The sequence below is a fragment of the Heteronotia binoei genome, chromosome 5, assembly GCF_032191835.1.
Source record: "Heteronotia binoei isolate CCM8104 ecotype False Entrance Well chromosome 5, APGP_CSIRO_Hbin_v1, whole genome shotgun sequence".
Taxonomy (NCBI): domain Eukaryota; kingdom Metazoa; phylum Chordata; class Lepidosauria; order Squamata; family Gekkonidae; genus Heteronotia; species Heteronotia binoei.
This window is the reverse complement of record NC_083227.1, coordinates 120,286,263-120,300,329: the sequence shown is the minus strand read 5'-3', so window position 1 is coordinate 120,300,329 and position 14,067 is coordinate 120,286,263. Positions and strand designations below refer to the sequence as shown.

Sequence of the window (14,067 nt, the reverse complement as noted above, 5' to 3'; positions counted from 1 at the left end):
TTTAGGTCCTCCTTACTTTCTGCCATTAGAGTGGTATCATCTGCATATCTGAGGTTGTTGATGTTTTTCCCGGCAATCTTAATTCCGGCTTCTACTTAATCCAGGCCAGCATTCCGCATGATGTACTCTGCATATAAATTAAATAAACAGGGTGACAATATACATCCTTGTCGAACTCCCTTTCCTATTCTAAACTAATCAGTTGTTCCATATCCTGTTCTGACAGTTGCTTCTTGACCTTTATTCAGGTTTCTCAGGAGACATGTGAGGTGGTCTGGTACTCCCATCTTTTTAAGGACTTGCCACAGTTTGTTGTGATCCACACAATCAAAGGCTTTAGCATAGTCAATGAAACAGAAATAGAAGTTTTTCTGATACTCCCGTGCTTTCTCCATAATACAGCGAATGTTGGCAATTTGATCTCTATTTCCTCTGCCTCTCCAAAAACCAGCTTGAACTTCTGGTAGTTCCCGACTGACATACTGCTGAAGCCTAGCTTGTAGGATCTTTAACATGATCTTGCTGGCATGTGAAATGAGTGAGATGGTGCAATAGTTTGAACAGTCCTTTGCATTACCCTTCTTTGGGATTGGAATATAAACTGATTTTTTCCAATCTTGTGGCCACTGTTGCGTTTTCCAGATTTGTTGACATAATGTGTGCATTACTTTAACAGCATCATCTTTTAGGACATTGAATAGCTCAGCTGGGATACCGTCATCTCCGCTCGCTTTGTTGTTAGTAATGCTTTCTAAGGCCCATTTGACTTCACACTCCAGGATGTCTGGCTCGAGGTCAGCGATTTCACCGTCATGGTTGTCAAAGACATTGAGATCCTTTTTGTATAATTCTTCTGTGTATTCTTGCCACCTCTTCCTGATCTCTTCTGCTTCTCTTAGGTCCCTACCCCCATAAAGGATAACATTTTCTGTAATGAAATTTGACTTGATTTTGTTTTCTCTCATACTGTTTAAATTATTCTTAAGATATAGTTATAATCAAGTCAAGTCAGCCTTTATTGGCATAAAAGTATAGTTATATATAGTTTGAAAAATTCATTATGAGATCTTTACAAGGTTATGGAAATAATCTTTAAAAAACTAATTTATGTGATAGTCATAGATTCGCTCACAGCATTAATGCCACTAGCTTTTTTGCTCGCAAGGTAGAATTTTTGCTCACAACACTATGTAATTTAGAGGGAACTTTATGACAGAAAACAACCTTAATCCCACAAAGCAGCATCAAGTCCCAAACCTTGTAAATAATTTAGTTTACTTAAACTTGTGGAAGATCTAATTCTATAGTCATTGCATTGCTAATTTAAACCCACATCTTTCAGAGATGATATGACTATCTGTAATAATAATCAATATATCTCATTCTCAACATGGCACTATCTTTGGATACTTAAATCTGGAGACTGGAGGCATATTTAGGCAATTTGACTGATTCGTTCTGCCCATAACAGATACATGTTTGTCTCCCTCAGTATCAGGATCTGAAAACCTGAACTAATTGCCATTTTTCTTCACCTCCTTGTCTTCCCCCACCGCAGCTACTTTGTACATTCTGCTGCCTTTGACAATGTCTTCTGATGGTGATGGCCCTATCGTGGTTAGTGATTTTGTTCCAAATAAACTTAAGGATGCTATATTGCCCAAATGGCCAGGCTTTACTGGGAATGTGGGCATGCAACACAGTGCCCATTTGGCCCATGAGCCAACCCATGTTCATTTCTAAAAAAGCAAGACTCTGGGCCTTTTAGACCTGGAATCAGAAGGCAAAATGTGCGGTTTTGTTTACACAGTGGGAGGAGGCCAGTTGCAATTTCCCTTTGTGCTAGCCAATGGGAAAAGTAACAGCTGTGAACAACAGGAAGAAAGAGAGAACGAGTGCTTCACTGTTGCCATGAGCTATTTTTTCAGAGCTTGCATTAGCTGAGGGTGTATCATACCAACTGATACGTTCAACTTTGTTTTCTGATTCTGAGACTTTCTGGTTGCCAAATGTAAGAAATGTTAAGACAAGCTATTTCATGCCTTCTTGTGATGTTCCAAGTTATTTAATAAAATTAATGTGATTACAATTTAATCTCTATCTTTATAAGGGCAGTGTTTTATTATTGAGGTGCCCATGAATCAGCAGTATAACTTGCTGTTGCCTCAGAGTCTATACAGTTAGCTGTGTGAGGTTACAGGCTGATAGATTAATCTTGAGTATTGTTATCAGTTCCTTATATTGGTTGTGTAGACAAACTCTTAGATTTACTCTGTCTAATTGAAGATATTTGAGATGTTTAAGGCTGCAGTAGGATGTACCCTTGTTTGAAAGTTCATCTCTTCAAATGCATACAATTTACTACTATTAAATAAGGATCAGACTTGAAGCATGTGGTCCTATCCATACGTTGTCAACAATGAAGTTGCATGGAGGCCAAGGAATGAAATCAATAGGAGATAGGTGTGCAGAGATCATGGGCCAAAATCTTAGTTCAGCTGACTGTGTGAGGCCTTCCCATTTCTATTAACTAAGACTAGCAACTACAAACTAAGCTATCTGTGCTCTAAGTAATAAAATCTTTTAAAGGGTCAAGCCTTGGGAGGGGGGAATATAGATCTTCTTATGCAAGAGCTTTGCATATTAATTGGACAAGGCTTCCCCCCCCAAACTTTTTGTGGCTGTTAACAAAAACTGACAACATGCCAATTAACATGCTTGATCTGAACAATTACCAATTTGTATAACACACACATCTACCAGATTTGTGAAATGTGAGTACTGTAATCCTAAAGCCCAGCCAATATTTTAAAGATAATAGTAACAGTTTTGTCATTGCTGCAGGAAATCCAAATATATTTGCTCAAGGAAACATTTCTATTGCAGAGCTCACATTTTCCAGTGTTCAAGTTGCTTTCTGCTGATGCTGGGAGAAAATGTAGCCTTCTCACACTCCTCTAGCTAATGCTTCAATTGGATTTGCAAGTGCTGTTTGTTACCCCATTGTAAATGACACCCAACTGTGCATGCACCCTCTAACATCCTTGCCTGTACCATTTTATTAACTTTTTGAAAGTTCCCTCCTCCACAATGTCCCTTTCAACAATAAGACAAATGTTGAATCCAGTGGCACATTTAAGACCAACAAAGTTTTATTCAAGGTGTGAGCTTTCATGTGCACACACACGCACTTCCTCAGTCACACCGGAATGGAAGATAACCATTCAAACTTATAGACAGAGGCTGAACAGCAAATTAACATATAACATAATGAACATATTTTAAGATATGTGGAGACAAAACAGGAATAACAAGTTTATAGGTTGTATGGATTTAACTAAGGGGGAACAACACTTAAAGTAATAAATATTTCAAAATAAGGAGACAAATATGTAAGCTAATTCTTTCTAATTGTGGGAAGTTAACTGAGGCTCTGTTGGGATGCTCCATTAGTCTCCTTTCAAGCATGAAGGTAACAAACAGATAGATAGACAGATGTCTCTACATAAGTGAGCAGCACATGTTCTGTTAACCTCCATTCTAATGTGTCTGAGGAAGTGTGTGTGCACACATAAGCTCACACCTTGAATAAAACTTTGTTGGTCTTAAAGGTGCCACTGGACTCAAAATTTGTTCTGCTTTTTCAGACCAACATGGCTACACACCTGGATCTACCTTTCAAAAACAGACAGGGGTTAAAAATGTGGCAAGCAAGACCAAGTTTCCCCCATTTTCTATAGTAAGAGGAACTCATGAAAATTTGCAAAATGTTGAAAATTTTAAAACTTATTTCTCTGAAGTTCTTCATCTCTAACACTAGAGTACATATTGCTAGTCTTTCCTCTCTTATTTATATCTGAGTTGGCAGGCATACAAAATAAAGAATATTTATTTTACTGGAACAATTTTGTTACAGTAAACAAACCTTGAAATTGCACAACATTGGTTCTAGATATTTTGAAAAGTTCTGCTCTCAACAAAGCTCCTTTGATCAAGTGATATCATATGGCACTGGTTTCTGGATAATCAAAATGACACAAGTAGGTTATTGACTAGGGTTGCCAAGTCCAATTCAAGAAATATCTGGGGACTTTGGGGGTGGAGCCAGGAGATATTAGGGGTGGAGTCAAGATCAAGGCTGTGACAAGCATAATTGAACTCCAAAGGGAGTTCTGGCCATCACATTTAAAGGGACGGCACACCTTTTCAATGCCTTCCTTCCATAGGAAATAATGAAGGATAGGGGCACCTTCTTTTGCGGCTCATAGATGGACCCCCTGGTCCAATATTTTTGAAACTTGGTGGGTATTTTGGGGAGATGCACTAGATGCTATACTGAAAATTTGGTGCCTCTACCCCCCAAAACAGCTCCCCCCCAGAGCCCCAGATACCCGTGGATCAATTCTCCATGATTTTCTATGGGAATAAATCTCCATAGGGAATAATAGAGTTCCCAGCAGACATTTCCCTCCCCTCCCCCTGCTTTCTGATGACCCTGAAGCGGGGGGAGGGCCTCCAAACCGGGGGATCCCCTGCCCCCACCTGGGGATTGGCAACCCTATTATTGACTAAGGTACATACAATCAGGGGTTTTTTAATAGAAAAAGCCCAGCAGGAACTCATTTGCATATTGGGCCACACCTCCTGACACCAGGCCAGCCAAAACTGCATTCCTGTGAGTTCCTGCTCAAAAAAAGTCCTGCATACAATACCTTAGGCATACTTGCTCAGTAGATGCCTAGCCAGAGAGAATGAATGTTTTCATTAACCAGAGATACCAGATTGACCCATTGGTATTTGCTGACTTCACATGCTAGAAGGGAATACACTTGGGTAGACCCCAGAGCTTCCATACAGATTTCCTTTGCCCTCTCCATTGTACACCATCCAGAATCAAGCCAAAACACTTGACGTGCTCAGTTCCATAGCCCCCTCGTGCTTCTGGATAATGTCCCCCTAGTCTTCCTTTCAGTGGCTCTGCTAGATGGAACTACTTTCCTCTACTGACCAGCCAGTCCAATGATAAGTGAGCAGAGCTCCTGGTCTGATTCAGTGAGCTCTAGGCTTGAGTCTTCCAATTCTCAACAGAGCATATTTTCAGTTGGATGAATTTGTTAATTTAAACATAAAATATTCAGGTTATCAGACTGCACAGAAACCTCCCCCATGAAGATTACCTATTTCATCATGATCCTTCTCTTTTGACCTACTATCCAAAACTGACAGAAATTCAAATTTATAGGAAGCTACCATGAAAATGATAGCTGCTTTCATCATGTGTGGCTTTCTCATTGTTACTAGCAGTGTCCTGTGCTAAAAAGCACTTTGAGAGCTTAGTAAATAAATAACCATAAAAGATGCAGCTCAATCCTATTCAAGTTTACTTGGAAGCAAGAGGCATTACATATAGTGGATGTTACAGTGCAATCTTCTTTCTTCAGAAAAAGTTCTGCTTTATATACTTGCTGGTAAGTGTGCATAGGATTGTAGCCTGTCCCAAACAACTGAAAAGAACTGCAGTCATGATGTTCAATATTCACTAATTTATAGCAACCATTCAAAAGTGGAGCAAAAATCTTAGTTTTCCTTTCCCCTCTCCATCTTCCCAAGCCCACACAGCCACCTTTATTCTTAAAATTACTTCTGGAAATCAAGGACAGAAAGCAATTTTAACTGTATTAATTTTTTTTTTGCTGCTCACCTGTACAGTCTTTGCTTGCCTGATACAAACTCCTGGTGCGTTTTCTGTGTCCCCAGCAAGGAAGGGCAAGCCAAAGTACAGCTCCTACCTTTTGACTCTCCTGTTGTTCTTCCTTTAGCTTTCAGCGAGAGCATTTCAGAGGCTATAAAAGCAGGAGGAGGTGTGTCTTGGCAGGCAGCTGAACATGCTGCCCAAAGTTGGGGAAGTAGGTAGATTCCAGAAGCCTATAGTCACAATGAATTTTTAAAAACCTTAAAAGCAAATAAGCCATTTGATGGGGGGTGGGGAGAGAAAAGTTTTAGATTTGCTAAACCAGGAACACAATTTTTTACTGCTGTGACAGGGGACAAGATCACCTTTGAACAAGCAACCCATATTATGTTAGCTTTGTTTGGAGAGCTTCAGAAAAGCCAGGACTTTAATTGTCCTCTATTTCTTCTAAGATAACAATTGTTAAGTTCTGTTGTGGGACAGACTTCTGTTCTGGTTTTCTTGCTCTTTGTGGACTGTATTTTCTAACATTATAACCTGTATGTAGGCTACCTGAGAAGCTTTCAAATTAATACTGTTGACGGTGCAAGGCTTGCACATATGCTTACTGAGGCATTTGTCAGACCAAACATTATTACTGAGAGTTAATAAGGTTTGATTTTCTAATCACGTTTGTCAATGGGACAAAAAAATCCCAACTTCAAGTACATGCTAATGGGGTCTGAACTTGCTGAGACTTAGAGGGAAAAAGATCTTGGGGTTGTAATGGATAGCTCAATGAAAGTGTCAACCCAGTGTGCGGCAGCAGTGAAAAAGTCAAACTCTATGTTAGGAATTATGAGGAAAGGGATTGAGAATAAAATGGCCAATACTATAATGCCCCTGTATAGCTCTTCGGTGAGGCCTCATTTGGAACGCTGTGTATAGTTCTGGTCACCGTATCTCAAAAAGGACATTTCAGAACTGGAAAAAACACAGAGCAGGGCAACCAACATGATTAGGGCATTGGAGCACCTTCTCTATGAGGAAAGGATGAAGAGTCTTAGTGGCTATTAGCCACATACACAATGTGGCTAATAGCCACTGATGGACCTCTGCTCCATATTTTTATCTAACCCCCTTTTGAAGCTGGCTATGCTTGTAGCCGCCACCACCTCCTGTGGCAGTGAATTCCACATGTTAATCATCCTTTGGGTGAAGAAGTACTTCCTTTTATCCATTTTAACCCGACTGCTCAGCAATTTCATCGAATGCCCACGAGTTCTGCTATTGTGAGAAAGGGAGAAAAGTACTTCTTTCTCTACTTTCTCCATCCCATGCATAATCTTGTAAACCTCTATCATGTCACCCCACAGTCGACGTTTCTCCAAGCTAAAGAGCCCCAAGCGTTTTAACCTTTCTTCATAGGGAAAGTGTTCCAAACCTTTAACCATTCTAGTTGCCCTTTTCTGCACTTTTTCCAATGCTATAATATCCTTTTTGAGGTGCAGTGACCAGAATTATACACAGTATTCCAAATGAGACCGCACCATCGATTTATATAGTGGCATTATGACACTGGCTGATTTGTTTTCAATTCCTTTCCTAATAATTCCCATATGATGTTGGCCTTTTTTATTGCAATCACACACAGTGAGTTATCTACCATGACCCCAAGATCTCTCTCTTGGTCAGTCTCTGTCAGTTCACACCCCATCAACTTGTATTTGTAGCTGGGATTTTTGGCCCCAATGTGCATTACTTTGCACTTGGCCACACTGAACCTCATCTGCCAAGTTGACGCCCACTCACCCAGCCTCAACAGATCCCTTTGGAGTGCCTCACAATCCTCTCTGGTTCTCACCACCCTGAACAATTTAGTGTCATCTGCAAACTTGGCCACTTCACTGCTTACTCCCAACTCCAAAATTTATGAACAAGTTAAAGAGCATGGGACCCAGTACTGAGCCCTGCAGCACCCCACTGCCTACCGTCCTCCACTGGGAAAGCTGCCCATTTATACTCACTTTCTGTTTCCTATTAATTAGCCAGTTTTTGATCCACAAGAAGACCTGTCCTTTTACTCCATGACTCTCGAGCTTACTAAGGAGCCTTTGATGAGGAACTTTATCAAAAGCTTTCTGGAAGTCAAGATAAACAACATCTATTGGGTCTCCTTTGTCCACATGTTTTTTCACCCCCTCAAAGAAATGTAACAGGTGAGGCAAGATCTTCCCTTACAGAACCCATGCTGAGTCTTCCTCAATAACTCGTGTTCATCAATGTGCCTACTTATTCGGTCCTTGATAATGGTTTCTACCAGCTTCCTGGTATTGAAGTCAGACTGACTGGCCTGTCATTTCCTGGATCTCCTCTGGAACTCTTTTTAAAGATGGGGGTGACATTTGCTACCTTCCAGTCCTCAAGAACGGAGGCAGATTTCAATGAAAGATTACATATTTTTGTCAAAAGATCCACAAGTTCAACTTTGAGTTCTTTCAGAACTCTTGGATGTATGACATCCAGACCTGGTGACTTATTAGTTTTTAACTTGCCTATCAGTTGTAGGACCTCCTCTCTGTTACCTCAGGTCTTTCAACACCCCTTCTAAAATGAGTGGTTCTGGAGCAGGCAAACACTTCTCATCTTCCACAATGAAGACGGAGGCAAAAAATGCATTCAGCTTCTCAGCCATTTCCCTATCCTCCTTTAGTAATCCTTTTACCCCTTGGTCATCCAAGGGCCACACTGCCCCCCTGGCCCGTTTCCTGCTTCTAATATATTTGAAGAAATTTTTATTGTTAGTCTTTATGTGCTCCTCATGGTCCCTTTTTGCCTGCCTGATCACAGTCTTGCATTTGATTTGCCAGTCTGTGTTCCCTTTTATTAATCTCACTTGGACTAGCTTTCCACCGCTTAAAGGAGTCCTTCTTACCTTTTACAGCTTCCATTACTTTGTTCGTTAACTATGCAGGCCTTTTCTTATACCTGTTTGTGCCTTTCCTAACTTGTAGTATATATTTTATCTGAGCTTCTAGGATTGCAGTTTTAAATAGCCTCCAAGCTTCCCCAAGGGTTTTGACTGTATTTACCTTTCCTTTCAGTTTCCTCTTCACATCTCAGAGAATTTACCCCTTTTAAAGTTAAACGTGGTTGTGCTGGTCTTTTTGGACAACTCTCTATTTATACAAATGGTGAAATCAATAACGCTATGGTCACTGCTCCCAAGCGGAGCGATCACTTTTACATCTCTCACCAAGTCTTCGGCATTACTTAGGACCAAATCCAGGATTGCCCCACCCCAGGTAGGTTCTGTTACCATCTGCTCCATAGCACAGTCATTAAGAGCATCTAGAAACTCAGTCTCTTTGTACAGGTGGTATATGACCCCGAAAAAAAGATGAGCAAGAAAATGTCGGATAGATGTTGGAAGTGTAAAAAACATGAAGGTTCTTTCTTCCATATGTGGTGGACATGTGAAAAAGCGAAAGAGTATTGGAAGATGATACAACAAGAAATCTCCAAAATATTGGGTTACGACTTTAAGAAAATTGCAGAGACATTTTTGCTTGGATTACAATTAGAAAAATATCCAAAGGAAGATAGGACTCTAATTTGGTACCTGCTATCAGCTGCTAGGACATTGTATGCACAGCTTTGGAAGCAAGAAAAAATACCGGATAAATGGGATTGGACTATGAAAGTTCTATCGTGGAGTGAAATGGATAAATTAACTAGAACATTAAGAGACTATGATTTGGAGATATTTAAAAAAGAGTGGAGGAAGTTTAAAGAATACATAGAGAAAGAGTCGAATGTAAGAAGACATTGGACAATTTTTTAGTAATAATGGGGGGGAAAAAAAACGAAGAAGCAAGAAGGGGGGGGGGAAATATATATATAACGAATTTTGATTAGTCAGATGTATCTTTAGTATTGAATTAGAATCTATAACCTCGGGGAAGTCTATATTGGAGGGAGGGGGGATTGAAAAGTCATATGGGTTAGTATTGAAGCAACGAAGGGAAATTAAGTTCTGTAACCATATGCTATCAATAAATTGGTAAAACACAAAAAGAAACTCAGTCTCTTTCTCTCGACCTGAACACATATTGACCCAATCAATCTGCAGGTAGTTAAAATCACCTATTACGACACAGTTTTTACGCTTAGCTGCTACCTTTAATCCTTCCATCATATTATAATCGTCCTCAGTTTTTTTATTTGGTGGGCGATAATGAACTCCCATAGCCCTCTATTTTGACCCAAAGCATTTCTAGATGGGAATCTAATTCTTTGACCTCAGTCTTACTGGACTGTACACCCTTTCTGACATACAGAGCCACCCCACCTCCAACCCTTCCCTCCCTATCCTTCCGATATAACTTATATCACTGTGTCTCACTGATTCTCCTCATTCCACCAAGTTTCTGAAATTCTCACAATGTCTATGTTTTCCCCCAACACTAAACATTCCAACTCACCAATTTTACTTCAAACACTTCCAGCATTTATATACAAACATCTATAATTTCCCAGGCAAGTTAGGCCCGCAGCCTTCCTCCTGCCACCTCAAGACTTTGGCAGACACGCCATACGGTTTGTCACCATCTCAGTGGACAACGCTGATCCATTACCTGGTAGAAAAGTAACAGCTAACCCTTTATCTCTGTGAGATGAGTCCTCCCAAACCAGAGACATTTCATCTTCTGTTGGCTTTCCCCCAAGATTTAGTTTAAAAACTGCTCTGCCACCTTTTTGATTTTAAGTGCCAGCAGCCTGGTTTCATCTGGGGACAAGTGGAGACCATCTCTTTTGTACAGCTCCCGCTTGTTCCAGAAAGCATCCCAGTGCCTTACAAACTTAAACCATCGTCTCATCCACACATTGAGACTTCTAATTTGTGCCTGTCTCTCCAGCCCTGCACATGGAACAGGTAGCACTTCTGAGAAGGCTACCTTGGAGGAACTGGCCTTAAGTCTCCTGCCTAGCAGCCTAAATTTTTCCTCCAGGACCTCACGACTGCATTTCCTCACATCGTTGGTGCCAACATGCACCACGACCACTGGCTCCTCCTCAGCACTGTCAGCTTATCTATTACACGTGTAATGTCTGCTACCTTCGCATCAGGCAGGCAAGTCACCCTATGGTCAGTATGTGGTTTTGCCACCCAGCTATCTACTTGCCTAAAGATCGAATCACCATCTACCAAGACTCCCCCTCTCTCCCTGCCCAGGGATGGTTCTTTGGAGCAAAAGGATTCCCGCTCACCAACTGAAGAAGAGGTCCCTTCTGAGGGCACATTCCCCTTATCCTCAGCATAGTGCCCTGTTCCCTCTGGACCCTCATGCTCCCTGGAAGCAACGGGGCTGCCACATTCAGAGCGGGGTCATCTAATACGTCCCTAAGTGTCTTCCCCAAGTGCCTGTCTCTGCTTCTCCAGGTCAGTCACCTTGGCCTCAAGGGTACGGACTCGTTCCCTGAGGAACAGGAGCTCCTTGCATCGAGAACACACCCAAGACTTCTGTCCTGTGGGCAGATAGTCATACATGTGACACTCAGTGCAAAACACTGGAAAGCCCCCACCCCCCTGCTGGCATTCTACCTTCATGATAGCTTTTTAAAAAATATACAGTCCCCTTTTAAATCCTGTTTGTTTATGTGGCTCCCCTTCTGGAGGATCTACTTACCTTATTGGGAACGGAAGGAAAATAGGAATCTGGGTTCCTGGTCCTTACACAGCCCCCAGGCTAGAAGCCACAGGCAAAGAACCCTTTAGCTCTTGCCCTTCGACTCGAGCCTCTGGCAAGGGTCAGCTTAATAATGCAAAGAGGGTGAGGAACACAGCCACTCCTAATCGATCAGCAACAATCACCTACATTTCAAAGGAATCTAGTTTCTATCAACTTTCTTAATTGTCCAGCTTTCACACCCATACTTAGTAATGGAGAATACTATAGCACGAATTTACTTGATTTTGGTCACCACAACACATCCCTACACTTTAGGGTCTTTTCTATTCATGACCGCCCTTCCCAGTTTCAGTTTCCTTCTGATTTCTTGGCTGCAGTCTCTCTTTTAGTTGATCATGGAGCCAAGAAATACAAAATCATATATATAAATTTTATTTTTTAAAAACCAAACAAATAGTTTAAAGAAAATACAGAAAATAAAAAATGATTAATTATTTAGATTTTTAACTGCCCTTCCTGATAGACAGGGTGGTTAAGAACAAGATTATAATTACAAACAATAAAGCCAGAATAAATAAAACCATAAAACTTTGCAGTCCCCCCAAAAGATGGTGTCAGAATTCTATGTGTGTGTGTGTGTGTGTAAGTGGAAGTGCCAGGATGGAATCATAGCTGCCCTCAGCCAAATGCCTGGCAAAATCTCGCTGCCTCACAGGCCATGCAGGGTCCAGATGGAGTTTGGCGGAGTTCCACCAGGTTGGGGCCAGGGTAGAAAAGGCCCTAGCCCTGGTCAAGGACAGCTAGATGTCTCCTGAGCTGGGGACCACCAGCAGATGTTAGTTTCTGGGGCACAAGGCTCTCCCGGGAGTATACCAGGAAAGGCAGTCCCAAAGGCACTGAAGGTATATTAAAGAAAAAACAAAAGATATAAGAAATATTTCTCCCCAGCACCTCCTTCATTACATTTGAACGTTTTTGGATCACTATCTATAAGATACAATAAACATTACTTCTGTTGGGCTACATTTCTGTTCAACATTTTACATTTCAGATTTCATAACTAATCTGTTTCTCAAATAATTTATTAGTTTCACCATTGCTGCATACTCACTCTAAATTTGTCTTTTATGTACATAAAAATGCTCCATCTCTCCTTGAATTTCATAAGTGATTTGTTTCTCAAATAAGTTGTTAATTTTGTCATGATTGTATACTGTCACTATAAAGAGCGAGAATCACAGAGAGATAGAAAACAGAAAAACACCATTCTATAATAACGAATGCAATGGATACCAAATATAGCAAATTTCTCAAAATTTTAAATACGGTGACATTAACACATCTCACATATATTCTATTTCACAGAGTAATTCTTGACAAAATATCTTCTGCATCTAAGCACATGTAAACCTTCATATGAAAATTAATTCAATTGATAAAGTGCTCAGTGCAAGAAAGTGCTTGTGTAGTAATGTATCATAGCTCAATTCAAAAGTCCATTACCAGAAGACTTCACAAGATCCATCTCCGACGGAGCCAGAAGCCGGCTGATGTTTGTTGCGTCATTTCAAATCTCTTTATCAAAGAGGGGAGTATACAGAAACTCATTCAAGCACAAACAGTTCCTTCCAAGTGCGTATTACCTTTTGGCGGTAATATGCTCTTGGAAGGAACTGTTTGTGCTTTGATGAGTTTCTGTATACTCTCATGGTGTGAAAATTTTGGAAAGACTTCGGACTCCCCTCTTTAACAAAGAGATTTGAAACAGCGCCTTACCTTACCTTACCCTGTGAAATAGAATATATATGAGATGTGTAATATGCTCTTGGAAGGAACTGTTTGTGCTTTGATGAGTTTCTGTATACTCTCATGGTGTGAAAATTTTGGAAAGACTTCAGACTCCCCTCTTTAACAAAGAGATTTGAAACAGCGCAGCAAACATCAGCTGGCTTCGGACTCTGTCGGAGGCGGATCTTGTGGAGTCTTCTGGAAATGGACTTTTGAATTGAGCTATGGCACTTTGATATACAAGCACTTTCTTGCACTGAGCACTTTATCAATTTAATTAATTTTCATATGAAGATTTACATGTGCTTAGATGCAGAAGTATTTTGTCAAGAATTACCTTACCCTGTGGAATAGAATATATATGAGATGTGTTAATGTCACTGTATTTAAAATGTTGCGAAATGTGCTATGATTGTATACTGGGCAGGTTTATCTTTCCACTCCTATGAATTTATTTATTTGATGGGATTTCTATCCCTCCCCTCCTGCCAAAGCAAGCTCAAGGTAGGTTACAATATAAATACAATACAATATCAGAATAAAAACATAAAATTCTCCATAAAAACAACATGAAACATACAAGTTATAGAATAGATGGTGATATCTCCATGTCTGCTCACTAGTCATTTCAAGTCTTAATTGTTTTCTACCAATAATAGTAGAAATTATCTCAAAATTTTAAAGTTATTTCCACCAATTTTCACCCCACCTTCAACTAAATCTAATCCAGTTTACTTCATATGTTCTGCAAAGAAACTGCGGCAATAGAAAATGCATCCCTGTCTGACACCTTTGCCAAATGCAAATCATTTGGGAGGGATGGTGGCTCCCTAACTGACTGTCTCTGCTTCTCCAGGTCAGTCACCTCGGCTTCAAGGGTATGAACTCGTTCCCTGAGGACCAGGAGCTCCTTGC

General features: G+C 40.5%; 1 protein-coding gene across 1 annotated transcript in view; it reads right to left on the bottom strand.

Moving 5' to 3' along the window:
• FAXDC2 (fatty acid hydroxylase domain containing 2) overlaps nt 1-12,459 on the bottom strand; it is a 57,494-nt gene extending 45,035 nt beyond the window's left edge. Inside the window, exons 1-2 of the mRNA XM_060240278.1 lie at nt 12,078-12,459; nt 5,702-5,843 (exon numbers count right to left, since the gene is read on the bottom strand). Coding sequence (XP_060096261.1) covers nt 5,702-5,843; nt 12,078-12,084 — 149 coding nt within the window. The 5' untranslated portion in view covers nt 12,085-12,459. The remainder of the gene's footprint in view (nt 1-5,701; nt 5,844-12,077) is intronic.
• Nucleotides 12,460-14,067: the final 1,608 nt, after the last annotated feature.